This window comes from Stegostoma tigrinum, chromosome 1 (genome assembly GCF_030684315.1).
Source record: "Stegostoma tigrinum isolate sSteTig4 chromosome 1, sSteTig4.hap1, whole genome shotgun sequence".
NCBI lineage: Eukaryota > Metazoa > Chordata > Chondrichthyes > Orectolobiformes > Stegostomatidae > Stegostoma > Stegostoma tigrinum.
In genome coordinates, this window is record NC_081354.1 from 83686574 (window position 1) to 83706090 (window position 19517).

The following is a 19517-nucleotide window of genomic DNA, read 5'->3' on the forward strand; positions in this document are numbered from 1 at the left end:
ATTAATTTCTCACAACAGGATCAGTCCTAGGTTGTCAAAACACATCAGATTTAAACTTAATTTTTTTTGTTAAATTAATTGGCCATTTGTCAATCTGGTGCCTTAACAACAAAAGCAACTGCCTCCGCTGTTAACCACACAGCCCTTTGACACAAATGTTTCAATTTTAGGAGCTCTCTGTTCACTTGCCCGTTGTTAAATCTCCATGCCTAGAAAAAAAGATAGTTTAGAAAAGGGACTACATGCTCTTTCCCCATCATTTTTACAAACAAAAAAAAAATCAAAATTCGAACATTCTACCTTCCAATCCATAAATACTCTACCCAACTTCACAACATATACATGAACCAGATGATCTTCTGTGGTTTAAAAGGTGGTGGCCGGCCACTATCTGTAAGGGTGAGAATGTTGGCCTCACCAGCAAAGCTCATGTCCCAAACATGAAACAAAACACGAGAGGTTTATAACAATACACACACACACACACACAAATACAAATTGTGGTCATTCCCTAAGAGGACCATTTCCTATGATTATTTGCTTGAGAGTTAATAAACACATGATTATATATTTAGCTGGCCATGCCAAAACCACAACCGCATGATCAGCTCAGCAGAAAATCATCTAAAAATTTTGCACTGGACTGATAAAGGGACTGTTCTCACCACTTACAGAGAATGTGAAGAAAAACAAACCAAACACGGCAATTTAAAAAAAACAATGCTCTGAGCCCTTTCATTAAGTATTTGAAAAGTCAACAGTGCGTGAAGTCATTCTATTTACCGAGGTGGAAACCGTAAAGTTGTATGTTCCACGCAGATCACCTTAACAAGCCGAAATACGTGGAAAGAAGAGGTTTGCTTTAGGTGTCAGTTGTAGCAACCAGGTAACCGACGTGAAAGTTAGTGCGGCTTTGAGTGAAGTGTGCGGAGTGGGAACCTGCTGAAAAAGGCACACGAACCCACCGACATTTCACACCTCATTGGGTAATGCAGTAAGTTAGCCCGTTCCTTTGAACGTACACAAAATGAGTCTCAGGCACTTCTAACCAATCTCTTGAGCATTTTACACGATAAATTATATTACAACGTTATTGATTTGAACGCAAAAGTTTCCATGATTCAGAATAATCAACGGAACCTGGTAGAAATAAACCCGCACGCGTATTTTACATTTCCGTCCCATGCTCATGTTTGCGTTCACTGTACGATCGAGCAACCTTCGCCGATCATTACCTTCGTCAATTGTGCGATCTTCTTGCTCATTTTCACGTGTAGGTCGTAGTTGTAGTGTTGGAGCGGGTCTGGCAGAGTCGTTCTGGAACCATTGCATTTGGCACCGTGGCTCCCCAGCTCGGTGCTGCTCCCCCCAGTTGCCATCGCTCCAGGTTAGCGCGGCAGCTCTTGCACCTTACACCGGGCTCAGGCAGGAGCGGGGGGAGAGGGAGCGGGCGGGGGTCGTTCTCGCCGATGGTCCACTGCCTCCTCGAGGGCAAACAAGAAGCATATACAACACCCGAACCGTTCAGCGTCAGAAGACGGAGGAGAGATCGGTGGGTGGAAGCGGTACAGTCCAGAATAGGCACAGAGATCCCCTGTAAAGTTTTCAGGAGACCAGCTCCGTCCCTTATCACCATGTGATAAACATAAAAGGGCAACGCCCCCGAAAAGGGAGGGGATTAGATCAGTTCAATCATCTAAAGCATTTCGACTGGATCTAAAATTGTTAGGCGCAATTTACTGAAATACAGCCAAATTATTATAGTATTAAAAGGGCTTCATATTTTTAAAACTCTCCCCATTATTTTATGCTCAAGTAATATCCATTATCTAGGAGCGAGATACCTTCTCATGTCAATTGAAAGGAGGTGGCTATCCGAGAGAAAAGGAGGAACAGATGCCTCTGGGGGCTGGTGGTCTGCTAAATCAGCAAAAGGACGCCAAGATTTACCACGATTAGTCCTTCAGATGAGAAAGCCGTTAAAGGGAAACTTCCCATCGCCTCCAAAATCGTGGCAGAATACATAGATGAAATAAACGTAGGGGATTGGAGTGGATAACACTTGTTCCTTGCCCCTCATTCCTGCAGCTGTCTGCTTTATTGCAAATTCCTGAACTGTTTATAGTCTAATTGTTGCGGCTCACACGCCAGTAAATTGTAACTCTGTATTCTTATACATCTTTCTTGGTGTTCTTTAAAATACAGTTTACATATTTTGTACTAAATCGAATGCGTGTCCTTTCTGTAACCTGACCTTTCCTTTATTTTATACTATCCTACTGACCCCGCAGTGACCTCATGATTTCCCCGAACTGCCTTCAATCTGCCGGTGCACTAATCAGTGGACATCATAAAAACGACAAAGCTGTCGATATTTTGATTCCCAAACATACGGCATCGTAAACAAAAGTGTTTTGTAGATAAGCACTAGCAGAAGGACTATCTGGATGGTCGAATAAACCTGACTGAAGGTTTTTCCAATATATTAAAAAACTGTCGATTTCATTTCTTATTCTGGACAGAAATCCTGGATTGTGTGGGACATTTCCATGGTTATCTTGACACAATTTGCAGAAGTTTTAGTCAATTTACCTTTCATTTGCTATTCAATTTAGAATCTGAAACTACTGGAACGAAATATGTGTTATTCATTTCCCTGATCTGCATGCGGTACGTCAGAACCCGTTTCGTTTCCGCTCGCAGGTAACTGACAAAGTACACTTACAATCTTGGTTCGGTCGTGTTTATCGACATTGACAGGGGTTTTATTCCTGCCTTGCATTGCCTTATTCGATTGCCATTGTGTGTTACAACAGCTTTAAATTAGTAAGGCGGGAAGAATAATGTAGCCGTAAGAAATGAATTAATGAAAACTGAAGCATAGGAAATAAGGAGTGCTGTTCAGCGCCCACCCCCAAGCCTGCTGTACCAATGTAGACAACGGCTGATCGTCCGCCTCAACGCCATCTCCCTTGATGCCATTAGTAACTGGAAGTCTATTCATCTTGAATTAAGTGAATGAACTTCCACAGCCCATCAGAGGTGATGTGTACAATCAGGAAGGAATTGTCCTGGGAGTCCTCAACATTGGCTCCTGACCTCCATGCCTCACAGTATCAGGTAGAACAAGGGCAAGGAAACTTCCTATGTAGGATATATCAGCAACCATTGAATGTGTTCTCCTCCGTATTAACAGCACTTGGGAAAAGCATCGAGAACGGCAAGAGGGAAGAACATACAACTGGTGGTAACCTCAACAAATGACAGAGTGGCTTGCTGACGACATAAACCTTGCTGTTTAGCTCCAGAAGGACATAGCTGCTAAACTGACTCTGTGACAAGTGGTGAGGATACCACTGAGGGAGAAAAATCTACTACCTCATCTTTAGCAATCCACTTGTTGCAAATGTACACAACAATGCCATTAGCAAGAGTGTTCATTGTATAGTCCTTCACATTAAAAGGAAGGAATGGAGGCTATTCTCATTCACAGGATGAGGGTGTCATTGGCTACACCAGCCTTTATTACCCATCCCAAATTGCTCAGAGGGTGGTTGAGTCAACTATATTGTGGGGGCTCTGGAATTATATGTAGGCCGCATCAGGTAAGGATGACAGTTGCCTTCCCTAAAGGACATTAGTGAACCAGATGGGTATTTCCTGACAAAAGATTCATGGTCATCTTTAGATATCATATTTTTTTAATTGAATTCAAATTCCAACCTCTGCCATTCGGGATTCGGATCCGAGTGCCCAGAACTTTGCTCCGTTTCTGGATTAACAGTCCAGTGACAATGCCATCCGGTCATCATCTCCCCATTGTGTAGCACCACAAACAGGCTAAATTGGACAGACTTTGAAACAATCTAGCAACTTACAACTATGCACTCGTGAGACACCGTGAGCCATGAACAGCAGCAGGATTGTATTCAACCACAGCCTGTAATGTCATGGTACGGCATGGCCCCCATTCTACTGTTACAACGAAGCCAGGAGAACAAACAAGGTGCAATGAAGGGTGTAGGAGTGCATGCCAGGAGCAGCACCAGGCAAACCTAAAAATGAGGTGTCAACCTGATGCTACAACACAGGACTACTTGCATGCCAAATAGCAGAAGCCTCATACATTAGACAGGGCCGAACAATCCCATAATCAAGGAATCAAATCTAATTAAAGCAAAACATTGCTGAAAATTAGAAACTTAGCAAGTCTGGCAGCATCTGTGGAGAGAGCGAATTATTATTTGGATTTTGTTGTGAGTCTTTTTCGTGACTGGAGAGTTTGTAGAGACCTAAGATCTGCAGTTCTGCTACAACCATTTGCTAACTGTGTGGTGTGGACAATTTAAGCTACAGGCAAGAATGGAGCAGAGCCGGATAATCTGGTGGGAAAACCTTTAATTGTACAACGGGTTGCCTGCAAAGAGGAGTTGGGTCAAGCATAGCCTTGGTATATTCCCTCAAAACAGAAAAATAGGGTAAGCAAATCCAGTGGTCCCAATTAAAAGGGAGATAGAAGTTAACAAAGAAAGAAGTGTGCTATGACAGGTATGGTGTCAAGAACCAAGAGCAATACAGAATGTTCAAAGGGGAGGTGAAAAAGTAAGTAGAGAAGCACAATAGAATTTAGGTGAATAAAACTGACAAACATAAAAGTGGTGAATCAATGTCTTCTATAGGCATAAGGATAGCAAAAAAAAGTTGCAAAAGGAATTAGGACTGAATGAGATTCATCCAAGGATACTGAATAAAGTTGTGCTGAACTAACTTGAGGTTTTTCCTTGAAGTAAGATTAGATTAGAACAGATTCCCCACAGTGTGGAAACAGGCCCTTCGGCCCAACAAGTCCACGCTGCCCCTTGAAGCATCCCACCCAGACCCATCCCCCTATAACCCACACACCCCTGAACACTACGAGCAATTTAGCATGGCCAATCCACTGAGCCTGCAAGTAGTAATGGGAAGACTCATTTAGGGTTATGCTGTGGATGTGGTGTACCTAGGCTTTTAGAAAATGTGATTGGGAGATACAAAAAGCTTGTGCAGAATGTTATAGGATGTGGAACAAAATTGACATAGTCACATAATATAAAAATTGGCTGAGTAATAGGAAACGGTAATGGTCGATGGATATTTTTCAGCTGGAGCAAGGTTTGTAGTCAGGCTTCCCAGGAATAAATATAGGGATCATTGCTTTTCCAGATTTTATCAATTGTGGGGAGCAATGGACTGTTGGTTTATCATTAGACTATTAAAGCAGAAATTCAGCTAATGTTCTGAACAACAGTTACTGGACCTGAGATACTAGCTCTGCTTTCTCTCCACAGATGCAGTCAGACCTGTTGACTTTTTAACAGTTAAGGCTCAGGGCACCTGAGTTCAAATTCTGCCACAGCAGAATTTGGTAAAATTTTAAATTCAATAATATACGTGGAATTAAGAATGTATTAATGACCACGAGACAATTGTTGATTGTCAGAAAAATCCATGTGGCTCACTAGTGTACTTCAGGAAAGGAAGTCTGCCATCCTTACTGCGTCCAGTTCTGGGCGCCCTATTATAGGAAAGATGTGGATGCTTTGGAGAGGGTTCAGAGGAGGTTTACCAGGATGCTGCCTGGACTGGAGGGCTTATCTTATGAAGAGAGGTTGACTGAGCTCGGTCTCTTTTCATTGGAGAAAAGGAGGAGGAGAGGGGACCTAATTGAGGTATACAAGATAATGAGAGGCATAGATAGAGTCGATAGCCAGAGACTATTTCCCAGGGCAGAAATGGCTAGCACGAGGGGTCATAGTTTTAAGCTGGTTGGTGGAAAGTATAGAGGGGATGTCAGAGGCAGGTTCTTTACGCAGAGAGTTGTGAGAGCATGGAATGCGTTGCCAGCAGCAGTTGTGGAAGCAAGGTCATTGGGGTCATTTAAGAGACTGCTGGACATGCATATGGTCACAGAAATTTGAGGGTGCATCCATGAGGATCAATGGTCGGCACAACATTGTGGGCTGAAGGGCCTGTTCTGTGCTGTACTGTTCTATGTTCTATGTTCTATGTTCTATTAGTTTGGCCTACATTTGACTCCAGAGCCACAGCAATATGGTTAATTCTTATTAGCCCTCTGAAATAGCCTAACAAGCCACTCCATCATAAATCACTACAATGTCTCAAATGAGAAATGAAACTGGACAAGCCACCTGGCATTGACAAAGGCACTGAAATGATAACAGTAAGAACAGCCAGAAACTTAACTGGACTCACCATATAAATACAGTGACAGTAAAAGCATGTTAGAAGGTAGGAATACTGATGTGACTCATATCTGACTGCCCAGACATTGTCTACTATCTGCAAGGCACAAATCAGGAATGTAATGAATACTCTTCATACCAGGGTGAGTGCACCTCCAACAACAATCGAGAAGCTCAACACCATCTGGGACAAAGAGCTCAATTGATTGGCACCACATCCATAAGCATCCATTCCCTCCACCATTGACATTCAGTAGCAGCAGTGCTTAGTTATCCATAAGACACATTGCAGAAAATCGTCAAAGATCCTTAAACAGCACCTATCAAACACATAACCACTTACATTCAGAAGAACAAGAGCAGCAGATACCTGGGAACACCCACCACCTGAGAGTTCCACTCCAAGTATAGAACTCAGTAGCCCAGTTTTTAATAAGTTAGGTTTGTTAACAAGCCAATTTGTAGAGGTACTATGCTGTCTATGCCATAATTCAATTGGTGTGGACAGGCCAGCTAGAGAGGAAAGGCTGTTTAAACAACTTTGATAGGTGGAAGAAGGGGCAGTGTCATATCAATCAGGACAGTGGGCCCCATGCATATTTTAAGATGTTGCGCCACACTGGGTGCTTCATCAACTGGTCTCCAAATCTCACAACTATCAACCTTCCCCACACCAATAGGCTCCCCCATCTAAAACCCCACTCTTACTTCTCTCTGATGCCCAATGCCCTCTTCATTCTGGGGATTTCTGGTAGCCCCAGCAGTATACACTGCTCATTTCTGACACTGCTAGGGCAACCAGAGCTGCCAGCTAATCACATTGAGAAGTGAAGGACCCCTCTCTGCCTGTGTGGATTGCCAGCTGCATTTTCTTATAGATCATTCAAAGTTGACATTTTAATCAGGTTGGGGAGGGTGGAGGAGGGTCTAGGTCCAAAACGTCAGCCTTCCTGCTCCTCTGCTGCGGAGGCCTGCTGTGGTCATCCAGCTCTATACCTTGTTATCTCTGGGGAGGGTGGAGCAATTTTCTTGCATAACATTCAGCTGAATATTTCCTTCAGTAGGTCACCATCAAATTGTATTTATTAATGGTCATGCAAAGTGCTTTGGGATTTTCACAACATTATAGACACTATATAAATTCAACTTGTGGCTTTGCTTTTAAAGCTTCTGCTGCTACCTTTACCAAAGAGATGTGTCACAAAATCACAGTGAAGTTTAATCATCCGGCCTATGTATTTAATTCAATTACTTGAAGGAAAGTTGAAATATCTTGAAATGACGCTTCACAGATTCCCTGCCAGGAATGGTAGCTATTCATTTCTATGAAAAATGAGCTGTGTTTAAGAAGAAGCCAAAGTCAAGGACAAACCACCTAACATTGGGAGTATGTATTTTTGGAACCTTCACTGAAACATACAGTCCACCAATCCACTACTGCAAAAGGTCCAAATTCCAGCAGGAGTGAGGAATCGAAGCTTCCATCAGGTAACAAAAAAATTGCTGAATGATTTTGATGAAAGAGGTCCTTTTATCTCATCTTTCTAAGCTAATATTAGCAACACGAAGGACTGGAGTTTCCCCCTTCAAGTGCCCAATGTCAGGACCAAGTGGTCTGACATGAGCCCATTTTTGCCACAGTGAGACTGAGGGTGCAATGTTTCTAAACCATATGTGAGAAACCTAACAATGCGATTGGCCGCTTTTTTTGATGAATAATTATCCTACAACTAAAGACAATTACGTAGGAAATCCCAATGGGGTTCATTGCAGTTTTATATTTTAATCCCAAAAGCTTTGAATTCACATACCTTTTCAGGACTGAAGTTCTGAACAAGAGTCACTGGACCCAAACTGTTAACTCTGATTCCTCTCCACAAATGTTGCCAGACTGGCTGAGATTTTCCAGCAGTTTCTGTTTTTGTTTCAGATTTTCAGCAGCTGCATTTCCTTTTGTTCTTTTTTAATCTTTAAGGACTCATTATGTTGATAAATCCTAAAAAGTTCCCTTTGTGCTTGACGTTGAAGTTACATATTAGCTGTCCGTCTTTTTGAAATGAATCAACAAGGGCAGTCACATGACTCCTGAGAACCATTATTTAGTTTCTGTGTGTAGTATTTAAGGTTCAGGTTAGACTTCTTTATAAAACATCTAATACTGTAATTAAATGATCATGATACTAGTGTCAATACAATAGTGCTGCTTAAACCATATTAACAAATTTGGTTATTTCAGGCACTTTGTGCAACTTTTCACTCTGTAATTACCAGCCACTAAGTCCTAACCTATTATATGAGTCTTAACAAGACCACTAACTGTTTACTGGGGTTCAGTTTCTCTGTACAGTAAAAGTTTTAGTGACCGATGTATAACAGTTCTTGTTTGATTGAAATGGGAGCCTATTGAAATACGACAACTCATGTTATTGTTTGTATAACATTCGGACCACCTTCCATTGACACCTGTCACAGTCTAACTGCCTGTTCAACAGCTCCAGGATTTTAATCTCAGCAAAATTGCCAGATTCAATGATGTACTGACTGCTGATAAAAGTCCCAGTTACCATTGTGGGAGTTCAAAATTTTGCAGAGAGGAAGGAGTGAGCAATTGCCTGACAGTGATATTTGGCTCTTATTCTATAGGGTTGTTAGAGAGCTCACTCAATTTATGCCACTGTTCTCAGTGTCCAAATTGCACTGAATAAATGTGGCTGTAATAATTGGTGGGGACTGTCCATCATCATATGCACAGATCTTCTGCGAATTGTTGAACCTGTGTTCACTGACACTGCTTGCCAAGGGTTTTTGCCACCCAGAACCTCTGTAGCTTTTCAGTCAGGGTTTCTGATCTTGGTCCAACCGTGTTTAAATAGCTGGCAATGAATGTAAGCTGAGAAAGATACGTGTGAGACTTGTAGCAGGCAGAAATGTGTGAGGGTGAGTTGAGGAAATGCATGATGGATCTGAGCAATGTGAGAAGCTGGTGATTTGTTTGTAAATGCATGGCATTTAAAGATGTATTCCTTGACATTGACCCCACAATGAGAGGTCATTGAACCTTTGGCAGGACTGCATCCAGATCCTCAGAGCTGGACTAATTGACTGTAATGGCTGTCTGCTCATGCTGCATTCATAGCATCTGTCTGAAGCGCCTTCTACCTCCCGAACAGATGAGGAATATTTCTATATGTCCACCTTCTGCACTAAGCATGGTTTTAATAAAAGAGAAAGTGAGGCAGACTGGTTTCAGGAGACTTTTTATGAATCATTCATGCGATCTGCGCATCACTGGCTAGGCTAGCATTTCCATTGAGAAGTGGTGGTGAGCTGCCTTATTAAACTGCTGCAGTCCATGTGATGGAAGCACTCACATGTAGGCACTCACATAGAGCTGTTAGGGCATGTAGTTCCAAGATTTTATTGCAGCAACAGTGAAAGAACGTTTATGTATTTCCAATTCAGGATGGTGTGTGACTTCAAACTTGAAAACCGTGGTGCTTCTATACATCAGTGTCTTTCTAGGAAATAAAGGATATGGGTTTTGAAGGTGCTGTTTAAACAACCTCGATTAGATGTTTAGAACATCTTGTGGATAATGCACACCGCTACCACTGTGCATCAGTTGTGGAGGCAGAGAGTGTTAGTGTTAGAGTTGGTGCTCATCAAAAGGGCTGCTTTGTCCTAGATGGTGTCAAGCTTCTCGAATATTGCTGAACTGCGCTTATCCAGGCAAGCATAGGGTATTACACTCCTGATTTGTTCCTTGTGGCTTATGGACAGGCTTGGGGAATCAGGAGGCGAGTTGTTGCTGAAGATTTGTTTGTCTTTGACCTGCACTAGTCACCACAGTGTTCATGTGGCAGGTCTAATTTAGTTTTTAGTCAATAGAATGAGAATTCCAGATCTTTCAGCCTAAGCAGCATCTCTCTCTCTCTCTCTCTCTCACACACACACACACACACACACACACACACACACACACACACACACACACACACACACACACACACACACACACACACACACACACACACACACGAACAGTCCCAGACCCGAAACGTTAACTCTTTTTTTACTCACAGGTGCTGCCAGGCCTGCAGAGATTTCAAAGTGGCCAGGTTTACAGAGGGAGAAAGATGATGGGCTGGCCAATATAGTATTGGAATAATCAGTTCTAGGTGTAACAAGAGTTTGGATAAGGTTTTAAACAGCGGATAAGCTGCTGCAAAGACAGAACTGGACAACATTATGGAGACTTGAATTAGAACAGGTTTGCTCTTTTAAGGGGATTTCAAATCGACAATGTTGTCAATCATTATTTACTTCAACAGGATATGGTGTGTTCAACCCATGACTTTTTGGACATTCGGAAGCCGCTGTGATAGGAATAAGATGTATTATACATACTTAGAGTGATCATTACCTGTAAATACTCCTATCTTCAGTTAAGGACCCACAAACTCTTGTGTGTTTCAGAGATAATGGGAACTGCAGATGCTGGAGAATCCAAGATAATAAAGTGTGAAGCTGGATGAACACAGCAGGCCGAGCAGCATCTCAGGAGCACAAAAGCTGACGTTTCAGGCCTAGACTCCTCATCAGAGAAGGGGATGGGGTGAGGGTTCTGGAATAATTAGGGAGACAGGGGGAGGCGGACCGAAGATGGAGAGAAAAGAAGATAGGTGGAGAGGATTACAAGAGTGTTGCAATGGGAGAGAGATTCCCTGAGGTTGGTCCGGAGGCAGGAGGGTAACTTCTTCAGGTTAGGCATCCCTGGAAGACGCTTCGCAGTGAGGTTAAAATTGAATCAGTGATTATGGGAACTGCAGATGCTGGAGAATCCAAGATAATAAAGTGTGAAGCTGGATGAGCACAGCAGGCCAAGCAGCATCTCAGGAGCACAAAAGCTGACATTTCGGGCCTAGACCCTTCATCAGAGAGGGGGATGGGGTGAGCATCTGCAATTCCCATTATCACTGATACAATTTCAACCCCACTGCGAAGCCTCTTCCAGGGATGCCTAACCTGAAGAAGTTACCCTCCTCCCTCCGGACCAACCTCAGGGAATCTCTCTCCCACTGCAACTCTCTTATAATCCTCTCTACCTATCTTCTTTTCTCTCCATCTTCGGTCTGCCTCCCCCTCTCTCCCTAATTATTCCAGAACCCTCTCCCCATCCCCCTCTCTGATGAATGGTCTAGGCCTGAAACGTCAGCTTTTTGTGCTCCTGAGATGCTGCTTGGCCTGCTGTGTTCATCCAGCTCCACACTTTATTAACTCTTGTGTGTAATTGGTACTGGTACATGCAAGGGAAGAATGTAACATGGAGGTAGAAGTAGGTGCTGTTGTGATGAAAGAAGATAAAGGTTGGTAGCTCAGCTCAGGTTCAGATATGATCATGGACTTGTGAGCAGTCAAGTTCAGAGTTGGTGGGACGGAAAATGGACCGGGAAGCAGCTGGTGATGGGGCTGAAAATACTGTCTTTTGCCTTCCCAATGTTTATTCGGAGAAAATTGCAATATCAGATGCCAGGCAACGTCTGACAATTTTTAAGCCTGCAAGTGTTGGAATCAGTCATTTTGATGTCAAGCTGGTTATCATTAGTGTGCACGTGAAACTGACTGCATCCAATGGGTGCTGTTTTGCAAGAAATGGGTGCTTCAAGACTGGACTTTTAAGGTTATGATGGCACATTTGAATGGGACGGATGTGATACCTGAGGAAAGGGTACTTATAAAAACATCATCTATGATGGGACCAGGAATGGAAGACGGGGGTTTATTGAAAATAGGATCAAGAGAATATGAGGTGGGCAGTGGGTCTCCAAGTAGGCATAAGTAGAGAGAGAGAGAGAGAGAGAGAGAGAGAGAAGCGAAATAAGGGCTAGAGTGTGTGAGAAACTTGGAAAAAGCTTGGCTTCATAGTCAAGGGGTAAGGATAAAATTGACCAAAGGCACTTGAATGAATGATCTCAATCTTCATGATAAAGAAATTCCCAATCTCATTACATTACCGAAGGAGGTGAGGAAAAAGAAAGGTGTTTAAGGAGGTACTTGTTGCTTAAAAGAAGTTAGGATTATCCTTGCTTTCTGGAACAATCCTAGAGTGATGATCAGTTCAAACTGACAACATTCCCTCCAAACTATGTGGCCAATGGAAACTCTGTGCACATCATTCAGTAAGCTGCTGCAGTGTATGGACCTCAAAGGTCTGCACAGCAGCAGAAGTATTACAATCAATGATGCTGGCAAAGGACGTGGAGATGAAGGTCAGCCATAATTTCATTAAATCATGGGCCAGACATGAAGGGGAAAATGGTTGTGCTTCCATTTTGGCTTTTGCATGTATTTGATTGGCCGTGCTTTTTCAACCTGAGAACTTCTACACAAAATCCAGGATGCTCCCACTGATAGATTTCAAGGACAGTTTTGTTCAAATGGGAACTCTTGGAAGATTCTCTTTGAAGATAATTGGCGTTTGGGAAGACTTGCATACAGACAGATGTTCATACTGAAAGATAAGAGAGAGAAAAACAAAGAAATACAGAAGATAGGAGCAGGAGAAGGCCCTTCAGCCCTTTGAACCTACTCTACCATTCATCATGATCATGGATGATCATCCAACCCCATTGTCTAATCTTGCTTTTTCTCCATAATCTTTAATCCCATTCACATCAAGTGCTATATCTAGTTGCCTCTGGATACATTCAATGTTTTGGCATCAACTACTCCCTATGGTAATGAATTGAACAAGCTCACCATTCTTTGAGTGAAGAAATGTCTCCTCATCTGCATCCTAAATGGTCTACCCTGAATCCTCAGACTGTGCCTCCTGGTTCAGACACACCCACCATCATTGAAACATTTAAAATAATCAGAGGGTTAGATAGGGTGGATAGGGAGAGCCTTTTTCCTAGGATGGTGACGGCGAGCATGAGGGGTCATAGCTTTAAATTGAGGGGTGAAAGATATAGGACAGCTGTCAGAGGTAGTTTCTTTACTCAAAGAGTAGTAAGGGAATGGAACACTTTGCCTGCAACGGTAGTAGATTCGCCAACTTTAGGTACATTTAAGTCGTCATTGGACAAGCATATGGACGTATATGGAATAGTGTAGGTTAGATGGGCTTGAGATCGGTACGACAGGTCGGCACGACATCAAGGGCCGAAGGGCCTGTACTGTGCTGTAATGTTCTATGTTCTATCAGGAACATCCTCCCTGCATCTAACTTGTCCAGTCCTGTTAGAATTTTATAAGTCTGTATGAGACCCCAACGCGCCACCTCATTCATCTGAACTCTAGCAAGAATAATCCTAACCTAGTCAATCTCCTCATACTTCAGACCCACCCCAGAATCAGCCTGGTAAACCTTCACTGTACTCCCTTGGGAGCAAAAGCATCCTTTCTCAGAAAAGGAGTTCAAAATCGCAAACAATATTCCAGGCATGGCCTCATCACGGCCCTGTATAACTGCAACAACACATCCCTGCTCCTGTACTCAAAACCTCTCACAATAAAGGCCAGCATACCATTTGCCTTCTTTACCGCCTGCTGCACCTGCATGCTTACCTTCAGCATCGATACTGTGTGGAGCTAGAGGAATACCAGCTGATCAGGCAGTATCAGAGGTACAGGAAAGTTGGTGTTTCGGGTTGACACCCTCCATCAGGACATAATGTCTAGATTTATCAGGGACCTGTTTAAGTAGCTTGTTTGAGTCTTTTTTATTCAGGTAACAGTGGGTCAATTAACGTCTTGACATTGATATGGTGTACAAGGATTCATAAAAGGCACTTGATAAAGTGTTCCACAACAGACCCGTGAACAAAGTTGTAACTCATGAAAAAACAGGACAGTAGCAATATGGGTACAAACTCAACTGAGTTACAAAAAACAGTGTCATAATGAAAGGTTGCTTTTGAGATTGGAGACAGGTTTATGCTGGATTTCTTTGGGATTGGTATTGGGATCCTTGCTGTGTTGGATATATGTTAATGATCCAGGTCTTAGTGTACTGGGAACAATCTCAAAACCTGTGGGTGCTACAAAATTCAGAAGTTTGTGAACCATGAGAAGGATAAATGCAACTTCAAAAGGACATTGGCAGCTTGGTGAATTGGGGAGAAAAAAAATTAGTGCCAATAAGTGTGAAATGATTTATTTTGTTTAGGACAAACACAGGGAGAGACAAGATAAAATAAAGATACAACCTTAAAGGAGCGCAGGAGCAGAGGGACCTGGGTACACGTTTTCATCATGATGTAAGGTATCTATTATAGATTTTTAAATTCCATTATTCAATTTGATAACTGGATAGTTCATGGACTGAAATAGTTTTTCAAAAGGAATTGACTTAATATATCCACAAGCATCACATTACCAAATGACTAAGTTTCAACATGGATAGACACCAAACATCCAAGCTGAAATTAATATTTTACCCAAGGGTACTGAAATCAACCAACAGGTATCTCTCCCTTTGCCATCCCCCCTCCCCCCAACTCTGCCCCATTGGGAGGTTTAAAAAGCTATTGTGTTGTATTTATGCTTATGTCATTGACAATGTTTACATGGTGGAGATGAAAACATCTGCTGCAATTACCAAGCACACAGACAATGAATTCAGACACAGAAATACATGGAGACCAGCTTGTAATTCACATCGGGGTTTTTGGCGGAGAGAGTGACAGAAACAAGGAAACAGATCTAAAACTTGCGAAACCTCTGTTTCTGCCTCTCAAGAAGTAAAAGTGCCAGGTGACAATACAGACTGAAAAAGGAATGTCAGGACACCAAAATTTTGAAAAATAACTTTCAAGACTTGATGATTTAAAACACGAATTAAACATATATGATCGCTGAACAAAATCTTCCACTTCAAGGCCGCGTGCTTGATATTGCATCTTTATTTTTCACCCGTTTAGCAGGCAATAAACTAACTCAAAAAATCTTGTACAAATTAGTTACTTGCACTTGAATTGGAGAGAGGTATAGCTTTGTGCGAAAATGAATGTAAATCTTTATTGTGGCTGACTAGGGAAGGTGAAATGTGTGGCATGTTTCCCCAGAAAAACAAAAGGTTTGGAGTTGAGAAGCTGCTTTTTAAAAAAAAGCAAAAAATATTTTCTTGCACCTGTGAAACAGAAGTGCTGGGATGTCCTTATTTGATGTCAATGTTTTCAAGATTAGGAAACTTGTGAAAAACTTGAAGCTGTAATGATTATAACAAGGTTAGCCAGATGGACCTCATAGAACATGGGTTCCCTGATTGGGGCTGTTAACCTGGTCCAGTCAGGGAACCCTGGCTGACAGATAGAAACAGCAGTGTCAGGGATTCTGCTCACGCTGAGGAAGGCACAACAAGGTCAGGTACTATGCACATGTAAAGAAAGAATGTCTTGCTCATGGGACCCCTGCCTCTGTTGAGTTATTTCAGAGGGCATCTTTGGGCACTTAGAGGCAGAGTTTTGTCTAAAAGCTAACAAAACAGAAATTATGAAATGGGTGGTGAAAGTTTTAAAGGTGGAAATTAAGGATAGTGAAGCAAATAAATTAAAGTTGGAACAATGGAATTAGGCTTCTGAGAAAGGGAATAGGAAAGAGCTGGGGAATAGGAAATCAAGAGGGAGATAGGCACAGGAAAAAGAGTGAGTGTGACATGAATGACAAAAAGAATGAAAACTGAGTGAAAGACAGAATTCAGGAAGGGGCAAGAGGAGGTATTTTAAAATTGTAACAGTTTGAGTTGAGAAAGGGAAATCCCACATGCACTGCCTGAAGGGCTGGTGGTTTACAAGATTATTCATGTAATCCCTAATTCTGGTAAAGAGGTGGATGCCTTCTTTATCTCTTTATGAGCAGTACACATAGCAATTAAATTGGCCTCTGTCAAAGGATATCACTGTTGTGAGGAGGAGTTTACTCCCTCTTTTCTGAAAGGAGCACAACTACTTCAGACTTTATTACTGCTGTGGTCCAAACAGGGACAAATGAGCTGAATTCAGGAGGCGAGAGTCACTGACCTTGACATTAAGGCAGCATTCGACCACGTGGAGCACAAAGTAGTTCTGGCCAAATAGACGTCAACGGAAATTGGAAGAAAACTCTCTGTAGCTGGGGTCATTAGCAGCACAAAGGCAATGATTGTGATTCTTGGAATTCAGTCATCTCAGACTCAAGATATCTCTGTAGCAAGTCCGCAGAATAATGTTCTGGTCAAATCATCTTCAGCTGTTTCATCATTAAATATCTTTTGGTCTTAAAGTGAGGGTACCTACTGATGATTGCAGTTCTCACCACCATTCACAACTTCTCAGATACTGAAGCATTCACAGTCAGGTACAATATGAAAACGTGGACCATATTGGGCTGATGTGGCACTTAAGTAAAAAAGATGAGAGAACTGCAGATGCTGGAAATTTGAAACAAAGACAGAAATTGCTGGAAAAGCTGCAGGTCTGGCTGCATCTGTGGAGACAAATCAGAGTTAACGTTTTGGGTTCACTGACCTTTCTTCAGAACTGATGGTAGCTGGGAAAAGAATGGTTTTTAATTTAGAAGTTGGGGTGGGAGGACGGGGGAGAGTAACATTAGGTGGAGATAGAATCCAAAGAGGGAGAAAAACAGACAGAATAAAGGGTGGTTAAGAAAAACTGAGAGAACTGCGGATGCTGTAAATCTGGAAAAAAACAAAGTTGCTGGAAAAGCTCAGCAGGTCTGGCAGCATCTGTGAAGGAAAAAACAGAGTTAAGGTTTTGGGTCCGGTGACCCTTCCTCAAAAAGGGTAGTAAAGGTCAGCCTAGAGGAATGAACAGCTGCTAATGGGGGCTAATAGTGACTGACAATGGATAGTGTATGGTAGCAGCTCATGTGATAACAAGGTGTGTGGAGGTGGGTGATCTATCGTTCAGCGAACTAACTGAAACAAGCCACTTAAATATTGTTCTAGGTAGGTCAGAGGCTAGGAATTCTGCAGTGCGTAGTTCACCTCCTAACTCCTCAAGGGCAGACCACAATCTACAAGGCACAAACTAGGAACATGGTGGTACTTGCCTGAATGAAAGCAGGTCAAACAAAATCACCAAGTTTGACACCATTGAGGACAAAGCCATATGAGCCATCCTAAAAGTGAATTCCTTTCACCAGCAGTGCACAACGGTTGTAGTGTGCACCATGTGCAAACCACACGGTTGTAATTTGCTAAAACTTCTTCCAATGCAACTCTAAAACCTGTGACCGCCACCACGCAAAAGGACAAAGGCAGCCATTGCATAGAACACCACTGCCTCAAAGTTCCACTGAAAGACACACATCATCCTCACTTGGGTATTTGCCAAATAAGTGAACTCACAAGATGTGGACACCGCTGGCAAATCTAGTATTTATTGCCAATTAGGGATGAACAAATAACACTGGTCCTTCCAAACACTGCATTCTAACTGGACAAACTGCCAAATCTTCTAACAACGCAGTACTTGTACTAACCCTCTGCGGCAAAAAGGAAAGGCAGAGGCACCTCACCTTCTAATTGGTTGCTGCTACTTTTAAGTAGTAGTAGCCGGGGGGCTGTTGTAGCTATTTGAAGGCGTGTTAACAAGACAGTGACATCTAGGATGGCAGGTGAAGCACCAGATCAGTGCTAGATGTGGACATCACCATTTTCCCACTCTCCTGGCTTCCAGTACATGCATTAGTTGCTTGCACTATCACCCTTCAAAACATGGTGAATGGCATGGGCATGTCACAGTTGTTGGGTGTAATTCTCTGCCATTTTTCATCTCATGACTTTGCGTGCTAATTTTGCAGCCAAAGTCTTTCCGGTAAAGAAGTACAGTCCACTGTCGGTTACTTGTAAATGACAAGACCAGAATTACAAATGGACTCCATGTAATAAGATCAGCAATGTGCTCACTTGACTGCAACTAATGCATGCTCCAAGCAAACTTGTAAAAGTAGAATGGGAAAATTATCTGAATAATTTGAGGAGAAAAAAAACCCCAAAACAACTCAAGCAGACAAAAAAAGGACAATTAATCACATCATTAAAACATATCAAAGAGTTTCCACACAATATACTATGTTTCATAAGTTAATGCAATGAATTGTTACAGAATGCCTTATCTGATTGTTAACAAATTACCTTTAACATGAGGATGACACAGTGTGGAGCTGGAGGAACACAGCAGGCCAGGCAGCATTAGAGCAGGAGGAAAGCTGACCTTTTGGGTCAGGACCCTTCCTCAGAAAATTCCTGATCCAAAATATCAGCTTTCCTGTACCTCTGATGCTGCCTGGGACTGCTGTGTTCCTCCAGCTCAACACTTGTTATCTCTGACTTCAGCATCTGCAGTTCTTGCCATTTCACCTTTAGTATGAATTGAATTACTGCTATTGTACGTTGGTTCATTTTCTATTGCAGTCTCCTGCCGCCCTCTAGTGTAACATTTATGCATTTCTGAAAGATGGCTTTGCAATGATTGCAGGCTTTAAAAAAGGCTTAAAGAGCAGAATCAGCCCTCATTTATTTGGGAGCTTGATCAACATGACATTATTTCTGTGCTTAAGATGTTGATACTGCAAGTTAGATAGCTAAAAGCCAACTCGGTAATTCAAGCCATGTAGTTCTAATTCTCCTGTTTTTATGCCTCTCAAAGATCAAAGCATCAACAACTTGAATTTATTTAGCACATATAACATAGTAAAGTATCCCAAAATGTTTCACCAGATCTTTATTGGGCAAGGTTTGATATTGAGCTACACATCAATCATTCCTCCTGTTCTGTCTTCTTCTGCAACTCTGAATTCCATCCTCTATCCATTGACAAATCCACTTTTTGCTGTTTTCATAACCCTGATGGGAAGAGTGCATTGAAAGTCGTACCCCACTATTCTGTAAATTACCAGAAATGTGAAGTATGACCAGTTTAATCTCTGGGATGGTTAAGGCCTGACTGTGACCACTATCAAAGAAAAAGGAAATTCACACCAGCTTTCATCCATCGACAACAGCATTAAAATTTAATTGTTTAACAAACTTATCTTCAAATGTCAAAAAATGGATTATTAATTCCTCATACACAAACTTAACTCATATCCCTTTAAAGTCAAACACGCACATGCTCATTTAAAAATAAGATGAACGGGACAGCTGACACAACAGTTTTTCAGGAATGTTGTGAGTGGAATATACGTAACAAGAGGGGATGTCTGTAGGTCAAGAATGCAAACAGTAAGGTGAAATGAGGTGACTTTCTTATGGTTTCATTTGATTTTTGG

At 42.1% G+C, this 19517-nt stretch overlaps 1 protein-coding gene across 5 annotated transcripts in view; it reads right to left on the minus strand.

Moving 5' to 3' along the window:
- The window catches only part of LOC125459720 (protein FAM184B-like), a 169848-nt gene extending 167928 nt beyond the window's left edge, over window positions 1-1920 (minus strand). For 4 of the 5 annotated variants that reach the window (XM_048546509.2, XM_048546519.2, XM_048546492.2 and 1 more), the window contains exon 1: window positions 1236-1919. In XM_048546509.2, coding sequence (XP_048402466.1) covers window positions 1236-1379 — 144 coding nt within the window. In that variant the 5' untranslated portion in view covers window positions 1380-1919. Of the gene's footprint in view, window positions 1-1235 lie in introns of all 5 variants that reach the window. The other variant, XM_059646818.1, reaches the window with a different exon arrangement.
- Window positions 1921-19517: the final 17597 nt, after the last annotated feature.